The sequence below is a fragment of the Nerophis lumbriciformis genome, linkage group LG38, assembly GCF_033978685.3.
Source record: "Nerophis lumbriciformis linkage group LG38, RoL_Nlum_v2.1, whole genome shotgun sequence".
NCBI lineage: Eukaryota > Metazoa > Chordata > Actinopteri > Syngnathiformes > Syngnathidae > Nerophis > Nerophis lumbriciformis.
In genome coordinates this window covers 11,199,816-11,220,104 of record NC_084585.2, presented here as the reverse complement: position 1 = coordinate 11,220,104, position 20,289 = coordinate 11,199,816, and the positions used below count along the sequence as shown (strand labels likewise).

The 20,289-nt window shown below is 42.3% G+C and overlaps 1 protein-coding gene across 4 annotated transcripts in view; it reads left to right on the top strand.

Moving 5' to 3' along the window:
• The window catches only part of cacna2d2a (calcium channel, voltage-dependent, alpha 2/delta subunit 2a), a 629,987-nt gene that overhangs the window by 576,392 nt on the left and 33,306 nt on the right, over positions 1-20,289 (top strand). For all 4 annotated transcript variants that reach the window (XM_061932344.2, XM_061932346.2, XM_061932343.2 and 1 more), the window contains 2 exons: positions 4,836-4,896; positions 16,854-16,951. In XM_061932344.2, coding sequence (XP_061788328.1) covers positions 4,836-4,896; positions 16,854-16,951 — 159 coding nt within the window. The remainder of the gene's footprint in view (positions 1-4,835; positions 4,897-16,853; positions 16,952-20,289) is intronic.

The following is a 20,289-nucleotide window of genomic DNA, read 5'->3' as shown; positions in this document are numbered from 1 at the left end:
TATATCTGAGCTAAACAATGAATTATGATTCTCGGGAATTTTAGTTGCAGAACCCTTCTCGAACAAAGATAGTAATAATTATAGAAGCATATCAATAACCACTTTAATTTCTGATGTATTAATTTAGCCTCAATATGAGAGAAAGTTGCATCCCCTAACATCGTCTACTAACTTTTGTGCATGTTGCTTCCAAAATACTACCAAGTACATGCTACACTATATTATCCCTTATTGTGATTGGAATGTAGTACTTTAGCAGTACTAATAGTAATAGTTTTTAATGAACTACATTACTTATGAAATACTTTCATTTTGAAAAAAAAAAATCGTGTATGACATTTAATTTCAATAAACATCACATTCAATGTGATTCTCAGTCCTTCCAGGATTTTGCTGCCTAAAATGTCAAAAATTGCAGCCGGTTTTACAGAAAGTTGCAATCTTCTAATGCTTCTTTATTTTCAATAACATTGAATCAGCTTGTGATGTTAAAATGTATTATCAATATTTTAAGTGTTTTCTGTAACTTCAACCTCAAAAAGCACAGGATTTCAACAAAAAATTGTAAAACAAATACTGTATTGATGTTTTACTCGTTTTATATCACACAGAGTTAAACATATACAGTATAATACAGTCAAAACACATTTTTAGACCTTATTGTCAAGTTATTGTACTTTTTACATTTTTTATAACTAATAATAGTAATAATGAATTATAATTACAGACATAAACACCACCAAAGGCTTACTTATTGTTCACTGTCTGCTCTGTCATCCACAAGTTGCAGACATTCAAGCGTTTGTCCATCTTAAACATTGATTTATGTTTCTACACATTTACTCTCACACATTAAGAGCATTTGGGAACTGTTGAGAGCGATCTATAGCGCAACATTTGTTAGTGATTGAACGAAGATGAGAGATTATCATCACACTTCAACATCTCTAACATGTAAATGCTGCTTCTCTGCTAGGTCAGCATTGTAAATGAAAATATGTTCTTAATTGTCGTGTACAAATAAAGGCCAAATAAATATATAAACTAGGAAGTAAATGTTTATTTACTACCATCACCCAGAAGGCTTAGTGTCGTAGACAGAAACAGGAAGTAGGTCTGAGCTATGCGTTTGATCAATAGCTGATATATTGTTACATGCACAAGAGACAAGCATAAGTTTTGATTAGTTGACGTGCATATTTGAGCGCCGCTCAGAGAATATTTAGATTGGGGAAAATGATGCTGATTGGCCAAAATGTGCGCATATTTTGCAAGGAATTATTGAAATTAGGGTGATTTGGCGCAATCTTGACATGACAAATTCCTGGAGGGACTGTTCCAAACTTTCCATTTAGCTTTCTTATAGTTTTGTTTTGGTTTTTTTTAACAATATTTTGTTCATACTGTATGTTCAAATAAAGTGTCAAAGCAAACTATAGCATCAATGAAATGGATCAGTTGTAGTAGTCCCACTGATGTTATAACGGACATCTGTAGCACTGCTTTAAAAATGGACGTTATTCCGTCCAATCACGTAACAGCAGAAAAAACAGCCAATTACAATGCAGGGAGGTGGGAGCCAGAAGAGTAGTACAACAAACCGTTTTTTAGGTCATGAAAAGTGGAAAGGAATCCGAATTTGAACGAGAGTATTTTTGTGTAGTTTTATTGTGGGATTGATTGTAGATTATTTTTAGAACTGCATATTAGCTACTTTCTCTAAGCACAGCCAGGCCAAGCAATCCTAAATTAAGCGTCTAACACAGGGGTAGGGAACCTATGACTCTTTTGATGACTGCATCTGGCTCTCAGATAAATCTTAGCTGACATTGCTTAACACGATAAGTAATTGGGGTTGGGTAGTTGGAATTGGGGGTTAAATCACCAAAAATGATTCCCGGGCGTGGTCACCGCTGCTGCTCACTGCTCCCCTCACCTCCCAGGGGGTGAACAAGGGGATGGGTCAAATGCAGAGGGCACATTTCACCACACTTAGTGTGTGTGTGTGTGACAATCATTGGTACTTTAACTTTAACGATAAGTAATGAATAATTCTGCTGGTAGTCACAGTGTTAAAAATAACGTTCAAAATATAAAACATTCTCATGCATTTTAATCCATCCATCCGTTTTCTGTCGCATTAATGGTAAGACGTATTATATTTATTATTGGTTAGCTTCAGAATAACAATGTTATTGTCACGTGGGGGTCGCATATTGATGCGGGATCGTGCAACACGGACACTCCGGCCAAAAAAAACGTGAGGGTAAGAAATGATTTAATGACATAAATCATAGGCAAACAGAAAAACAAGCAAAAGAAAAGTGTGCCGAACGCACGGGAAGCTAAGGCTAAAACTTAGCACAGGACTCAGGAACATGGAAAACAAACCAACGTGATGTAGCTTACCGCAAACCAGGAGCACAGGACGAGTGAACAGAAAGGCAGGCTTAAATAGTGTCAGTGATGGAAAACAGGTGCGCGTCGGGAACACAAGCGGCAGGTGAAAATAATAAGTAACCATGGTGACGAAACAAACTCACAGGTGCACAAGCAATAACTAAAGGAGTCCAAAACTAACCAAACAAAACATGATCCGACCACGGATCATGACAGTTATTAAAAAGAATAAGAGACTTATTATACTCTAAAAATGTTGGTCTTACTTACAAATGCACGCATTTAGTTGTATTCAGTGTTAAATAATAATATAATGGCTCTCACGGAAATACATTTTTAAATATTTGGCTTTCATGGCTCTCTCAGCCAAAAAGGGTCCCGACCCCCCCGGTCTAACACGTCCGATTGACACATCATGACGTGTTCTTCTCCAGTCCTGTAGGTGGCGGCAACACGCCTTACAAAGTGTGCGCTAACTGGCAAACATTGAGTGTGGTCACTTTGCCCCCGTTTCAAGTGGATTTGAACAGGGAATGACAACATTTGCTTGATTGCTACTTAAACGTAATCCCTAGTTTGACCATAATCCTGCTAAGTGAGCTAGTAAGTGACGTAGCTGGAGGTGTTGCAGCCAACACACACTAACACAGCCCCCCTCCCCACACACCCCTCACCCGCCCATGTGTTCAGGCGTCAGCTTGGTGCAGCTGACTTCCCTCTCTAACCCTTGTCTCCATCAGCTTGTGCCACTCCTCTCGCACAGCCCCCCTCCCCCCCCACCTTCGACTCACCCCTCAGACCGCCAGGGGCCGCCAACACTTCCCTAAGTGAACCCTGACCCCCGGACTTGCACGGCATTGTGGGCGCACACTAGAGATGCGCGGTTTGCGGACACAACCGCGGAGTCCGCGGATTATCCGCGGATCGGGCGGATGAAATTAAAAACAATAAGATTTTATCCGCTCGCGGGTCGGGTCGGGCGGATTAATTAGATTTTTTTTTTTTTTTTTTTTTTTTTTTTGCGGGTGGCAGTTAAACCAATTCGGAAATATATATACATAGTTAAATGTTGTTACCCACATACGAAAAACGAGCAGGCACCTGCTGCATATGCCACAACAGAAGGAAAAAAAAGAAAAGAGATGGACACTTTTACGGAGCGGAGAAGGGACGCCTCGCCGGGGTCCGGGACCGAGGCCCCTTCCCCCGAGAGGGCCCCACCGGGAGCCGTAGCTGAGGCGATCCGCGAGAAGGGCCCGACGCACGTCCAGGGTCACTACCGCGCCCACCGCACCGACACCCCGCCTCGTCCGTTTTCGCAGTGCGCTCACGAAAGGGGTGGGGCTCACCCTGGTTGATATAGAGAGCAGGACGGTGGCCATGGAATTTCATTTAAGGTTTGTGATAAACCATCAAACTCATTCGTTAAAAGGACTCTATAGTAATATAAAGCAAATTTTTCTGGACATTATCATGCAAGAAAAGTTTATTTTTGGGATCGCGATCACCGCGTAATGATTTTTAAAGGTTGCATTACATTATTAACTGTCCCATGTGATCAGCCAGTGCAATTGGAAGTCCATGCTCAATTATTGCCTCCGTAAATAAAACTTCGGCATTTATCACATCCAAAGAATCTGTTTGGGCGACGAAAAACGTTGAAAGTTTTCCACTTGTATCGCTAGCAACTGCATTAGACTTGTGTTTTTTTGTCCCAACGTGGTCTTTTACATCGCTAATTCCTCCGTGTCCGATCGAAAAATCTTGTCTGCACAAGGTGCAATTCGCGTAGTTTTCACCCTTTTTTTTTTTTTTTTAATTAATATTAGATATATAACAACGGGCGGATGGCGGGCGGGTGCAGTTCTGTTCAAACGTTACATCGGGTGGATGGCGGATGGTTGACGACTTTCTGACGCGGTTGCGGATGAAATAAATTGCCTATCCGCGCATCTCTAGCGCACACTAACCGGGCACCCGATTGTAGCCGTCAGCAAACGATCATCAGGCGTGTTGAAGATGGCGCAGGTGACGTTGCCTTCAAATGCTCGTCACAATGCGGTGCATCTCCTGCCCTTGAGCGTCCTCTCGGCCTCCGCCTGCCAGTCTGAGGGGCGACCGCCTCCCTTCCCCCGGCCATGTTGATGCCTGCCTGACCCGTCACGCGCTCGCTGTCGTCGCGCGTCTGAGAAGTTGCCGACTCGACACGACGCCACTTCTCAGACGTCCCAAAACGCGGCATTAAAGCTTGAGTAAGGAAAGCAAATCCCTGGAGGTCAGGTTCCATTGGAGGCATCATAGTGGCTCACGCTAATGTCGCCATGGTTTGTTACCCCACCCCTCCCTCGCACATGTGAAGAACAGCTGCCACAACTCCGCCCCTTCCTCCACAGCCTCCTCCTCTTCCGAGATAATCTTCCTCCTTTCTGTTGCAGATTTTGAGTCACTGCTGCCAAACAGTTTTGAGTCTGAAGGACATGTATTCATTGCTCCCAGGTAGCTTGTGTGGAACGTTTGGTGTTTTTATTGTGGCCCTTTTTGATCATCAGCAGGTGTTTGTTTTTTTTTAACGGCACACCACCTCCACCGTTTCCTACATCGTGTGTTTGCATTGTACTGTACACTCTCACCAATGTGTCATCTTTACTGTAAAATGTGAATGGCGCTGCATGTTTACTGTGTGTACTATACATGTAGTACTGGGGGTGTAACTCTACCACGGTTTTTGTACGGTACACGTTAAGTGTTGTCCCGATACCAATATTTTGGTACGGGTACCAAAATTATTTTGATACTTTTCTTAAAAAAAAAAAAAAAAAGGGACCACAAAAATTGCATTATTGGCTTTAATTTAACAAAAAAATCTTAGGGTACATTAAACATATGTTTCTTATTGCAAGTTTGTCCTTAAATAAAATAGTGAACATACAAGACAACGTGTCTTATATTAGTAAGTAAGCAAACAAAGGCTCCTAATTAGTCTGCTTGTTACGCTTACGAGGCATTGTGATGCCGGAGGTCGTCTTTTCAAGATGCAGAGGGATGTCAGGAAGCGGCTTGCAGGTGAGAATAAATGATTTATTCTGATTGCAGAACAAAATGCTGCGCGGTGCACCACGGCACGGAAAACAAGAGGGTAGCAAAGATGCTAATATCAAAAATGTAAACTATGAGCGAAACTAGGAGCGTAACTTGTTGCGTAGGAGCAAACAAAACCAACAGACCGAATGAGGCCAGCGCGTAAACTAAAATAGCCCTCTGATTAGTGCCCGGGCAACAGGTGCGCGTCCGGGACACTAACCAGAGGCAGGTGACTATAATCTGCCGTCATGGCAACAGAAACAAACTCAAGAGGTGCTGAAAACACAAGTGACTTGAAAACAAAAACAAAAATATGATCCGGGCAGCGGATCATAACACTGCTGACATATGCAGTAACATATTGTGTCATTTATCATTCTATTATTTTGTCAACATCATGAGGGACAAACTGTAAAAAATGATTATTAATCTACTTGTTCATTTACTGTTAATATCTGCTTATTTTGTCTTTTAACATGTTCTATCTACACTTGTTAAAATGTAATAATCACTTATTCTTCTGTTGTTTGGATCCTTTACATTAGTTTTGGATGATACCACAAATTTAGGTATGTATCACATACCAAGTCGTTACAGGATCATACATTGGTCATATTCAAAGTCCTCATGTGTCTAGGGATATATTTCCTGAGTTTATAAACATAATATACTGTAATTATTTTTTTTAAACGAAAGAAGATGTTGTGATGCCAAAAACTATTGACGTAATCGTAGTAGTATCGTCTAGATCAGTGGTTCTTAACCTGGGTTCGATCGAACCCTAGGAGTTCGGTATGTTGGCTTCAGGGGTTCGGTGGAGTCTCCGCCGCGTAGGTCGAGACACACCCGAGTCATCGTGTAAATAAAAACTTCTCCCTATTGGTGTATTATGGCTATGGCAACAGCAGAAGTCACACTGATTGGCAGGTGTGTAACTTGTTGTGAGTTCATGCACTGTGTTGGTTTTGATCTTTGAACAAGGTGATGTTCATGCACGGTTCATTTTGTGCACCCGTAAAAAAAACATACAACTTTGTCTTGAATTTGAAAAAAAACAACATTTTATTTTTCACTAAAGAAGGGTTCAGTGAATGCGCATATGAAACTGGTGGGGTTCGGTACCTCCAACAAGGTTAAGAACCACTGGTCTAGATACGCTCCTGTACTTGGTATCATTACAGTGGATGTCAGGTGTAGATCCACCAATGGCGTTTGTTTACATTTTGACGCCGGTGAGCTACGGTGTGTAGTGAAGCATGTTTAGCTATTCCTTTTCCTGCAGGGATGATACTTGTAAGAAACTTACTTTATTTGTCGCCATGGAGGCGAGGATTAGTGATTTAGAAGTAGCTAAAACACTGCAGACTGCGGCTGGACTTTAGCAGCTAGCTAGCTTGCTATGTCTTAAAGCACCTCTTCCTGAGGGCGTTTCAGTGTTATAACTTCACCTTTATCGGTAGTTTTTAAGCCAAAATGCGTCCGTTCTCCCTTTTCTGTCTACACACTGTGTCTGATTGTAAGTACTCCGTGATTGTGCGCTGCCGAACATGCTCGTCTGCTCGTAAACCAGCAATGACACGACGTGACGACAGGGGTGCGGGGGGGGGTGGAGGACTGGTACTTTTCAGAGGCGGTATAGTACCGAATATGATTCATTAGTATCGCGGTACTATACTAATATCGGTATACCGTACAACCCTAGGCTTCATTTAGAGACTTGAATGAAAAAAGTTGTGCAATTGCACGAATTCTGGCTCTGCAACAGTCTCCCCTTGTCACTGTGCTCCTTCATCTAAGATGCACACTCTGGGTGGAGCAACCTTTAAATGAGTATATTTGCTTCCACACGCCGTATAAGTGAAAAAATTATATTTCAGGAAACTAACAAACCTGCTCAGTGGCCTTGTGGTTAGAGTGTCCGCCCTGAGATCGGTAGGTCGTGAGTTCAAACCCCGGCCGAGTCATACCAAAGACTGTAAAAAGGGAACCAATTACCTCTCTGCTTGGCACTCCGCATCAAGGGTTGGAATTGGGGGTTAAATCACCAAAATGATTCCCGAGTGCTACCACCGCTGCTGCTCACTGCTCCCCTCACCTCCCAGGGGGTGGAACAAGTCAAATGCAGTGGGTAATTTCACCACACCTAGTGTGTGTGTGTGACTATCAGTGGTACTTTAGCTGCAATTGAGGCACCTGCAAAAATTCACTGAGATGCTGCATTAACTATCAAAATAGCAGTTTGCCGTGTTCGAACATCCTGGCACTGACGGATGGTCATCACATCCGGACTGTGATCATTGAACAATGTGAATATTTAAGAAAAAAAATAAATATACAACCCCTGGAAATGTTGGCATCACCATATTTTGTTGTTTACATTTGTAGAAAATAAAGCAGATAACAGACATGAGACAAAACTATAGTCATTTCAAATTGCAACTTTCTGGCTTTAAGAAACACTAAAAGAAATGAAGAATATACATTGTGGTAGTCCGTAACAGTTTCATTTTTAGATTAGAGTAGAATGAAATGATGGAATCATGAGCACACCCCAACACACCACTAGTACTTTGTTGCGCCACTTCGGCTTTTATAACAGCTTGCAGTCTCTGGAGCATGGATTTAACGAGTGACAAACAATTTCATCAATCTTGCTCCACCTTTCTCTGATTGCTGTTGTCAGATCTGCTTTGCAGGTTTAAGTCTTGTCATGGACCATTTTCTTCAATTTCCACCACACATGTGACATTCTTCTTTCTTTCTTTTTTTTTTTTAGTTTATTTCGAACATCAATCAATCAATCAATCAATCTTTATTTATATAGCCCTAAATCACAAGTGTCTCAAAGGGCTGCACAAGCCACAACGACATCCTCGGTACAAAGCCCACATACGGGCAAGGAAAAACTCACCCCAGTGGGACGTCGATGTGAATGACTATGAGAAACCTTGGAGAGGACCGCATATGTGGGTAACCCCCCCCCTCTAGGGGAGACCGAAAGCAATGGATGTCGAGTGGGTCTGACATAATATTGTGAGAGTCCAGTCCATAGTGGATCCAACATAATAGTAAGAGTCCAGTCCATAGTGGGGCCAGCAGGACACCATCCCGAGCGGAGACGGGTCAGCAGCGTAGAGATGTTCCCAGCCGATGCACAGGCGAGCGGTCCACCCCGGGTCCCGACTCTGGACAGCCAGCACTTCATCTATGGCCACCGGACCTGTGCCCCCCCCCCCCTCAAGGAAAAGGGGAGCAGAGGAGAAAAGAAAAGAAACGGCAGATCAACTGGTCCAACAGGGGGGCTATTTAAAGGCTAGAGTATACAAATGAGTTTTAAGATGGGACTTAAATGCTTCTACTGAGGTAGCATCTCTAATTGTTACCGGGAGGGCATTCCATAGTACTGGAGCCCGAATAGAAAACGCTCTATAGCCCGCAGACTTTTTTTGGGCTCTGGGAATCACTAATAAGCCGGAGTTCTTTGAACGCAGATTTCTTGCCGGGACATATGGTACAATGCAATCGACAAGATAGGACGGAGCTAGACCGTGTAGTATTTTATACATAAGTAGTAAAACCTTAAAGTCACTTCTTAAGTGCACAGGAAGCCAGTGCAGACACTTACAGTATGATACATCACACAATTTCATATCATTTCTCTTTAGATCATGTCCGAAAAGGAGTAGGAAGAAGCAAAGCGTATTTAACCTTACCCCTTTCCCACTTCAGAGCGTTTACAAATACATATGTTCATTTACTGTCTTCTTTTTGGAACACAATTACATCAGTGAATGATTAATACAGCAGTTCTTGCAATATATAATTAAGTCAGTCATAAACGTACTGATATGAAGAATATCCCGTTTTCAAAAAAGTTGAAGGTATTTCTCCCAATTCTTCTTCCTTGTTCTTTGTAAGCACTAATACTTGGAACAACCTCTTCAACTGGATCATATCAGTACATTGTTTAACTTATTTACTTAACCCATTCCATAGTTTAATTCCACATACTGATATGCCAAATATTTTTAGTGTTGTACGAGCATACAAATGTTTTAAGTTAGTTTTTCTTCTAATGTTATTTTTCTCCTCTTTAGTTGAGAAGAATTGTTGTACATTCTTGGGTAGCAGATTATAGTTTGCTTTATACATCATTTTAGCTGTTTGCAATTTTAGCATATCATTCAACTTCAATATTTTTGACTCATTGGATTGAGATCCAGACTATTTGCAGGTCACGACATTACAAGGAAAGTCCTTAGAGTTTTTGCTCTATGGCAAGATGCATTATCTTCTTGAAAAGTGATGTCATCATCCCCAAACATCCTTTGGAATGATGGAATGAGAACATTTTCCAAAATGTCAATGTAAACTTGTGCGTTTATTGAAGCTGTAATGACAGCCCAGTGCCATTACCTGACATGCAGTGATTGTGGAAATGTGGAAATCTTCAGGAAGTCGTCTTCATAAATCTCATTGGAACGGTACCAAACATAAGTTCCAGCATCTGAGCATCACCACTTTGCCCAATGCAGATTCATGATTCATCACTAAATATGTATTTCCCCCAGTCATCCATAGTCCAAGATTGCTTTTCCTTAGTCAATTGAAACCTTTGTTTTTCTGTTAAAGTGTTAATTACGGCTTTTGTTGAGCTTTTCTGTGTTCACGTCCATTTCCTTTAGGCGGTTTCTTACAGTTTGCTTACAGACGGTGACTCTAGTTTCTGCCCATTTTTTCTTTGAGTTGCTGTGCATTTTCGGTTTTCAAGACATTAGATCTTTACATTTTCTGTCTTGACACTTTGTTTTCCATGGTGTACCAGTCTGCTTGCCTTTTACAACCTTCCCATGTGGTTTGGTCCAGATTTTTCTGTGAACAATCAACATCTTTTGAAACATTGCGTGATGATTTACCTTCTTGAGGAAGTTTGATAATCCTCTCCTCGATTTGTATTGACATATCTCGTGTTGGAGCTATGATTAATGTCAATCCAACTGGTGCAACAGCCCTCCAAGGTGTGAACACTCCTTTGTAACTGCAGACTAACGAACAGATTTCATCTGATGCAGGTGTTAGCTTTTGAGATTCACAGGGTGATTCCATATTTTGAGTAATATAATTATTTCATTCATATATAAACATTTAACTGTTACTGACCACCACAATTCATAGTCTTGATGTATTTTAGTGTTTGTCAAAGCTAGAAAGTTGCCATTTGAAATGACTTTTTTGCTACAAAATTCCATCCATCCATCCATTTTCTACCGCTTATTCCCTTCGGGGTCACGGGGGGCCGCTGGAGCCTATCTCAGCTACAATCGGGCGGAAGGTAGCGTACACCCTGGACAAGTCGCCAGCTCATCGCAGGGCCAACACAGATAGACAGACAACATTCACACTCACATTCACACACTAGGGCCAATTTAGTGTTGCCAATCAACCTATCCCCAGGTGCACAAAATTCCATCCATCCATCCATCCATCTTCTTCCGCTTATCCGAGGTCGGGTCGCGGGGGCAGCAGCCTAAGCAGGGAAGCCCAGACTTCCCTCTCCCCAGCCACTTCGTCCAGCTCCTCCCGGGGGATCCCGAGGCGTTCCCAGGCCAGCCGGGAGACATAGTCTTCCCAACGTGTCCTGGGTCTTCCTCGTGGCCTCCTACCGGTCGGACATGCCCTAAACACCTCCTTAGGGAGGCGCTCGGGTGGCATCCTGACCAGATGCCCGAACCACCTCATCTGGCTCCTCTCGATGCGGAGGAGCAGCGGCTTTACTTTGAGCTCCCCCCGGATGACAGAGCTTCTCACCCTATCTCTAAGGGAGAGCCCCGCCACCCGGCGGAGGAAACTCATTTCGGCCGCTTGTACCCGTGATCCTGTCCTTTCGGTCATAACCCAAAGCTCATGACCATAGGTGAGGATGGGAACGTAGATCGACCGGTAAATTGAGAGCTTTGCCTTCCGGCTCAGCTCCTTCTTCACCACAACGGATCGATACAGCGTCCGCATTACTGAAGACGCCGCACCGATCCGCCTGTCGATCTCACGATCCACTCTTCCCTCACTCGTGAACAAGACTCCGAGGTACTTGAACTCCTCCACTTGGGGCAAGATCTCCTCCCCAACCCGGAGATGGCACTCCACCCTTTTCCGGGCGAGAACCATGGACTCGGACTTGGAGGTGCTGATTCTCATCCCAGTCGCTTCACACTCAGCTGCGAACCGATCCAGTGAGAGCTGAAGATCCTGGCCAGATGAAGCCATCAGGACCAAATCATCTGCAAAAAGCAGAGACCTAATCCTGCAGCCACCAAACCGGATCCCCTCAACGCCTTGACTGCGCCTAGAAATTCTGTCCATAAAAGTTATGAACAGAATCGGTGACAAAGGGCAGCCTTGGCGGAGTCCAACCCTCACCGGAAACGTGTCCGGTGCACAAAATTAAACAACTGAATTAAGACGGGTGATTCCATGGTTTCCAGGGGTTGTGTAATGTAGCGCCTATCAATTGATTAGAATAATTCTTGACAGTTAATATCAAACTGTCTGCTGTCCACACATAAACAGCTGTCTAAGCCCATCCTGACGCGTCACTGCTTCACAAACATGTGTACATCACAAATAACATCAGGGTGGTTATAATAAGTAAGTAAATCAAGTTTCATCGACTGATTGTTGATTACATCCAGCCGGAAAAAGACTGGATGTGACCATGACAACACACGCACTGTCTGGATTGATACGGCCTCCTCTAAGGTGAAGTGTTATCTTTCAGATTTAAAGACATGGTGGGCATGTCTAGAGGGTGGATTGGAGAATATGAATAAGAGAAACATGCGTATCTTCAAAGCACTTAAACAAACACTTAAAGAGTAGGGCCCTGAGTGAGGGACATGAAGCTTTTTAGGCTAATCAGTAATTCAGTTTCCGTAATGATGGATCATCATGGTGGAGTCGAAAAGCAAATGTCTCAATGTAGTCTCAATGTTTCCATCTAAGTTCCTATGCTCATGAGTTTTGGTTAGCAACCGAAAGATTAGGATCACGAGTACAAGAGGCTGAAGGGTGGAGGGTCTCACCCTAAGAGATTAGGTGAGGAGCTCAGAGTAAAAGCACTGCTCATTCGCAATGGCAAGGAGACCATTCAGATGCCTCCTGATCAATGCCTAGCCGGAAGGTGGGTGCTAGAAGATCTAGGTCTTCCAACCGGCCTGGGAACGCCTTAGTGCACCACGTTGGTTGAACTGAGAGAAGTAGCTGTGGAAGTCTGTACTGCGGAAAACTGATTATTGAAACTGTTGGTGTTGTACTTTTATATAATTACCTGCCAGAAGGTGGCAGATTGGTGGTTTATTCAAATAAGTATTCAAGCTAACCAACACAAAGTAGTTTTATGTTCCTGTATTGTACTCAAAATAAAACCGAAATTGAGGTATGAACCAAAATGTGAATGGAGGCATAGCGTTACACCCCTAAGTATGACTGTCCTCTATACCATATCAACATGATGCATACACTTAGGGTCTGATCCACATGAAAACTTAATACCTCTCAAAGATGATCTACTAAGCTCGTGTGCCAAGCTGAACGGACCTACCAATCACGGTGGGGGCTATGGCTTTCAGGGCGGGACATTTGACCGGGCTTGATGCAAGCAGAGAAACATTTCTCAATGAGTGAAAGTGACAGCAGCGTTGCCATGGAGATTTCTCCCGTGCCTGGTTGGCTGCCTCGTTTCTAATGGGTACACCCGGACATTCGTTCCAGCGCGCTGCAATCGCAACACTTACCTAACGAAGTTTTTAAAAGATGCTGCCCAGCAGGACATTATACGCATATATGTCGCTCTCTGACAAAATAAAACAAAGTGATGCGTACGCAGCGGAATAAAAGTTTTGTGGGTCATTATTTTTTATTTGCATGGCGCTATTTGCATTGTATTTGCATTGCCTCGCACGATGAAAGCTGCATATATTTTTATTTGATGTAAAAAAAAAAATTGTTTTTCTATGATTACGTTACAACATCAACAACACCCCGGCAGATAGCAAACACTTTGGGAACAGTCGCCTTTTTGCACCTGCTATCCTGGTACTTTGTATCATCTACAAATGCTATAGTGTTACCATGAAAGACATGAATATTAAGCGCAAAAACTAAGGGGACTACAACCGGGCTGTTATCCGCCGACCGTATAAAGAAGCGGAAATGACGTTCTCCGTGCATCGAGACGTTATTCGTACATCGGCTAAACAGGACAGTGACACCAAGTGGAATCAAAATATATTCCACAGCCCCAAACATGTATTTTCCTATTATTTAATAATTGTTTATTTGTTCATCTTATTTTGTGTTAAAAAATAAAAGACATTTGAGAAGATTATAATTTTTTTAACAAAGCTTTTTTGTTGAATACTTGATGCGGCCCAGCCTCACTGAGAATGTACATTGAGTTTGAGACCCCTGATTTAGCATATCTAACCTAAAACTGTTAACGGGCGCTGTTTTGAGTCTATGTTTAGCACTTTTGGAATGTAAGTGCAAACCGGCAGAGTTACTACGCACAAATGACTGTGACGCAGTCAAAAGGATGCGGTATTCGCAATATGACAGACGATGAAGGAACAGAGAATCCTCATTTATGCTCATGTTGACAATCAACAAGTTTCTGTCAGGAATAAAAAAAATATTAGACATATTGTCTGTCCAATAATTCCGTCTGTGAGCTGATGAATGACTTAAAGCCTGATTTGGAGACAGCCAACACCAAAACAATGATGTCAACAATGATGTCTACTGGCAAACACATGTCATATTGTAATGGCTCAGTGGGTAGAGTGGCCGCCTTGTAACTGGGAGGGTTATTGGTTCGATCCCGGCCTGGTGAGCTCATGTCGAAGTTTCCTTGACCAAGACACTGAACCCCTAACTGCTCCTGATGGGTCATGGTTAGAGCCTTGCATGGTAGCTTTCTGCCATCAGTATTCCACAATGTTGTTGTCCTTATTGTGTAATGACGATAAAGCCTATTTTATTCTATTCCGACACGTGACTTCTTCCCAAAAGGGAAAAACTGTGGTGGTCAGCCAAGCCGAGATGGCTGTTGTGTAGCTAACAGACTGTGAATTATCTGAGTTTGCATACAAGGGGCCTAGATCTTCCTGCAAAAAAGCATATTCCTATACTTTATCAAAAAAAGATTTGTCGAGTGATATCAAGGATTATCCTTCGGTGGAGTTCCCAGATATATTGAAATATCTTGTGCTACAGACATCGTTCCACACGACAAAACAGATAAAAGCATGGAGGTCTACAACTTCTTTGTGTGTGGCTGGGTCAAGGAAATCGGTATCATATGCATCGTTTTTGCTCGGGTAAGGTTGCATTTCATGATTTAACTTTGCGTCTACAGGCGTATTTGTTGCCTTTTTGCTGTTGCACGCGCTGTTTGCCAGTATGCGTGTTTTTCCCGTCTTTATCAAAAATATAACTATAGATGTCAACATTGTGTATGTGCTGAAAGCTTCATTCATGATTGTTGCCTTTGGTAGAAGCTTAATTCTCTTAAGTTTTGCTTTGTTTGGACTCGCCGAGTTGGGGCTTTACAACACACTCGTAGCAAAAATGCATTTAAAGGGGAACATTATCACAATTTCAGAATGGTTAAAACCATTAAAAATCAGTTCCCAGTGGCTTATTTTATTTTTCGACGTTTTTTTCAAAATTTTACCCAGCACGCAAATCCCTAAAAAAAGCTTCAAAGTGCCTGATTTTAACCATCGTTATATACACCCGTCCATTTTCCTGTGACGTCACATAGTGATGCCGATACAAACAAACATGGGGGATAGAACAGCAAGTTTATAGCGACATTAGCTCGGATTCAGACTCGGATTTCAGCGGCTTAAGCGATTCAACAGATTACGCATGTATTGAAACGGATGGTTGTAGTGTGGAGGCAGGTAGCGAAAACGAAATTGAAGAAGAAACTGAAGCCATTGAGCCATATCGGTTTGAACCGTATGCAAGCGAAACCGACGAAAACGACACGACAGCCAGCGACACGGGAGAAAGCGAGGACGAATTCGGCGATCGCCTTCTAACCAACGATTGGTATGTGTTTGTTTGGCATTAAAGGAAACTAACAACTATGAAGTAGGTTTACAGCATATGAAATACATTTGGCAACAACATGCACTTTGAGAGTGCAGACAGCCCAGTTTTCATCAATTAATATATTCTGTAGACATACCCTCATCCGCTCTCTTTTCCTGGGGGTCTGGCGGCAGATTTCTTTGACTTTATCGTTGGAAATGCATCTGCTTTGAGTGTCGCAGGATATCCACACATGCTTGCCATCTCTGTCGTAGCATAGCTTTCGTCGGTAAAGTGTGCGGAACAAACGTCCAATTTCTTGCCACTTTCGCATCTTTGGGCCACTGGTGCAACTTGAATCCGTCCCTGTTCGTGTTGTTACACCCTCCGACAACACACCGACGAGGCATGATGTCTCCAAGGTACGGAAAACAGTCGAAAAAACGGAAAATAACAGAGCTGATTTGACTCGGTGTTTGTAATGTGTTTGAGAAAATGGCGGATTGCTTCCCGAGAGCGAATAATAGAAAAGCGTTTAATTCGCCAAAATTCACCCATTTAGAGTTTGGAAATCGGTTAAAAAAATATATGGTCTTTTTTCTGCAACATCAAGGTATATATTGACGCTTACATAGGTCTGGTGATAATGTTCCCCTTTAAGGATTACAAATAATATCAAAATAATAATGTGTATTAATAAATGTTAAAAGTGTATCAAATAAACCTTTAACGAAGTGACCACTGCCAACTCGTGCATTCTTCAGCTCTGCTCCCTTGGACTGGTGTGCATGCAACTTTTCTCGTCGTTTTTCGTAAAAATACCGTACTCTTCCGCCTTTCTTCATTACCTCTCGAGAAACTTTAAAGAAATGTTTATCCTTTTTGCGATTTGAATGGTGCGTAAAGCCGAAAACAACACAAGCATAGGGCGTATTTCTTTTGAGAAAGGTGAAATGGCCGCTCGTACCCATTGAGAACCGATGTTGGCTCTCGAAAAGCACGCATATTTATTGAGCCGGATGTGACGTCATTCAAATCCAAGCAATTGAATATTACTAAGATGAATATCTCCATGGTGACAGATCTTAGTATGTGCAAAATACCTATTATCAATTGCACACGGCAGTCTTCGTAGATCACTCGGAACACACCCACTAATTGTACACACAATTTTTATCATTCGCACACACGATTTAGCACTTTTTAGATCTCACTCGATCAGACCCTAAGTGTTCAGTTCTTAACTGTACTTCAGTTGTCATGTTTTTGCTCTTCAGGGAGTACTGCAACGAACTGGAATTGTCCAACAACAACACGGAATTCCTGCTCAACTTTATTGCGCTCATGGAGAAAGTGACCCCGGACTCCAAACAATGTCAGTCTGACTCCACCTCTGTTCTGACTTTAATGTCACAGCGCGTTAAGGTCGTGGTCTTCAATGATGCAATTTAGTGCGAGACTTGATGAGGATGCTACACTAGTTTAGAATGAGCAGTTTATAGGTTCTCTCATCACCATGGCAACCCCTATCAGCTACTTTAGTGCTTTAAATATTGGGGGACCAACCTGGACCGCTGCCATGTTGTTCGCATTACAGTGTAGAGCTGTGTGCACTTGCTAAAGTGACCAATTAGAATGAATTGCAATAACATTGAAGGTCTGATTCATTGAGTACAACTGGTGGTATGCAGGAAGCACCATCTTTTTATACTGCACATAGAATATGTATGAAATAACCATAAAAATATGTTAACCAAAAATGTGCTTTAAAGAAAACATTTATTTGCTGTAATACAGGGGTGTCAACCGTATGGCCCGAGGGCCGGATCAGGCCCGCGAACAGGTTTTATCCGACCCGCGGGATGAGTTTGCTAAGTATAAAAATGAGCCAAAATTTTGGAATGAAAGAAACTGCTGTTCTAAATGTGTCCACTAGATGTCGTAATAGCAATTCTTTGTATCTTTGTAGATGATATATTTAAAAAAAAAAAAAAAAAAAAACCACATGATGTTAGTACATCAGTCGAGGAGAATGAGCAAACTACATAAATAACATCCTGTAATTTGATTTTGATATTTTTTAATCTTGATAGATAAATTAACACTAATGAGTTGACCATACTTGCAAACCCTCCCGGATTTTCAGGGAGACTCCCGAAATTCAGCGCCTCTCCCGAAAACCTCCCGGCACAAATTATCTCCCGAAATTCAGGCGGACTCAGGTCCATGCGGACCTGAGTCCGCTTTCCCACAATATAAACGGTGTGCCTGCCCAATGACGTTATAACTGTAGAATGATCGAGGGCGAGTTCTTGGTTCTTTATGTGGGTTTATTGTTAGGCAGTTTCATTAACGTCCTCCCAGCGCGGTAACAACACACAACAGCAGTCACGTTTTAGTCTACCGTAAAGCAGTTCGTCTGCCGTAAACAGCAATGTTGTGACACTCTTAAACAGGACAATACTGCCATCTAGTGCATTTGATGAAGCACTTTTGTGCGTGCCACACAGCAATGCATCATCAGAGAGGGTGTTCAGCATGGTTAGAAAAATAGTGACAGAGAATAGAACAAGGATGGACAATTCAACCCTTAACTCAACAAGTATATGTGTGAATAAATGAACACTGAAATTCAAGTATTTCTTTTATATTTATATATATATACAATAAAAGAAATATATATTTATAACTAGAATTCACTGAAAGTCAAGTATTTCTTAGCCACCCCCCCCCCCCCCCCCCCCCACCTCCCGAAATCGGAGGTCTCAAGGTTGGCAAGTATGGAGTTGACTGATGAACATTATCACATAATTTATTCAGAAATTGACAAATAAAGGTAGAATACTATTAACCGAAACATGTCAGTGTAAAAAAACAACATGATTTGTACATTTTCAGAATCTGCTTGTTCTATTTTTAAACAAACAAAACAGTCTGAAGTGGTCTTTATTTAAGTTATCATGCCGTGATTTTACCAGTCCGGCCCACTAGGGAGTAGATTTTTCTCCATGTGGCCCCCGATCTAAACTAAGTTTGACACCCCTGCTGTAATATAAGTGTTAAACTCTCCCTGTACGATACAAGCGCTAACGTGATAACAGTGGTCTCTCGCCACATCACGCTTCAAAGTTTGCGGCTTCAATCACAAATTTAGTTTTTTAAAGCATATTCAATGTATTTTCAAACATTGCATTTTTAGCATAACATGGCTAAATTAACTAAAAGTACTAATACTTTTAGTTAATTTAAATGGGCGGTATAGCTCGGTTGGTAGAGTGGCCGTGCCAGCAACTTGAGGGTTCCAGGTTCGATCCCCGCTTCCGCCAACCTAGTTACTGCCGTTGTGTCATTGGGCAAGACACTTTACCCACCTGCTCCCAGTGCCACCCACACTGGTTTAAATCTAACTTAGATAATGGGTTTCACTATGTAAAGCGCTTTGAGTCACTAGAGAAAAGCGCTATATAAATATAATTCACTTCACTTCATTTCACTAATACCACAGTAGTGTTGCCCAACCAATCAGTATCATGGCCCCTGATTGGGAGCCTCAGGCAGCATTACTATATTGGATTATCCATCCATCCATCCATGTTCTACCGCTTGTCCCTCTCGAGGTCGCGGGGTGACTGGAGCCTATCCCAGCTGCATTTGGGCGAAAGGCAGGGTACACCCTGGACAAGCCACCACCTCATCGCAACACAGATAGTAGAGATGCGCGGATAGGCAAATATTTCATCCGCAACCGCATCAGAAAGTCGTCAACCATCCGCCATCCACCCGATGTAACGTTTGAATAGAACTGCATCCGCCCGCCATCCGCCCGCACCCGCCCGTTATATCTAATATAGACGATGCAAGGCATTAGTGAGGCACCTGCCAACTACTCCGGTTTTCCCGTAATTCGTACGGTTTTCATCAACCTATTCCGGGTTACGGGTGCAGTGATAAAAAATACGGTTTTTCATTAATTAAAAAAAAAAAAGGGTGAAAACTACGCGAATTGCACCTTGTGCAGACAAGATTTTTCGATCGGACACGGAGGAATTAGCGATGTAAAAGACCACTTTGGGACAAAAAAACACAAGTCTAATGCCGTTGCTAGCGATACAAGTGGAAAACTTTCAACGTTTTTCGTCGCCCAAACAGATTCTTTGGATGTGATAAATGCCGAAGTTTTATTTATGGAGGCAATAATTGAGCATGGACTTCCAATCGCACTGGCTGATCACATGGGACAGTTACATGTTTGTAATGCAACCTTTAAAAATCATTACGCGGTGATCGCGGTCCCAAAAATAAACTTTTATTGCATGATAATGTCCAGAAAAATTCGCTTTATATTACTATAGAGTCCTTTTAACGAATGAGTTTGATGGTTTATCACAAACCTTAAATGAAAGAAGTCCTTTGTTCTCTTGCACCATGTTCGATGTCCCGGTTTTATGACTGTCGTAGACGTACACAGCGTCGCAGCTCTTGCAACTCACGTAGCCAGCATTGCTGTCATCCTGATTTACAACCTCATAAAAACGAGTCCACGCTGAACTTTTCTGGCCTTTTTTTCCCCTGGTCTTTAGTATTCCCTTTTTTAGTTTGTCGCGTACCACGTTTGCTGCCGGTGTTGCCATTTTTTTTTCTTCTTCTGATGTGGCGTGCTGCAGGTGCCTGCTGACAAATAATTGCCTGTTTCAAAGAGTGCTGCTCGTTTTT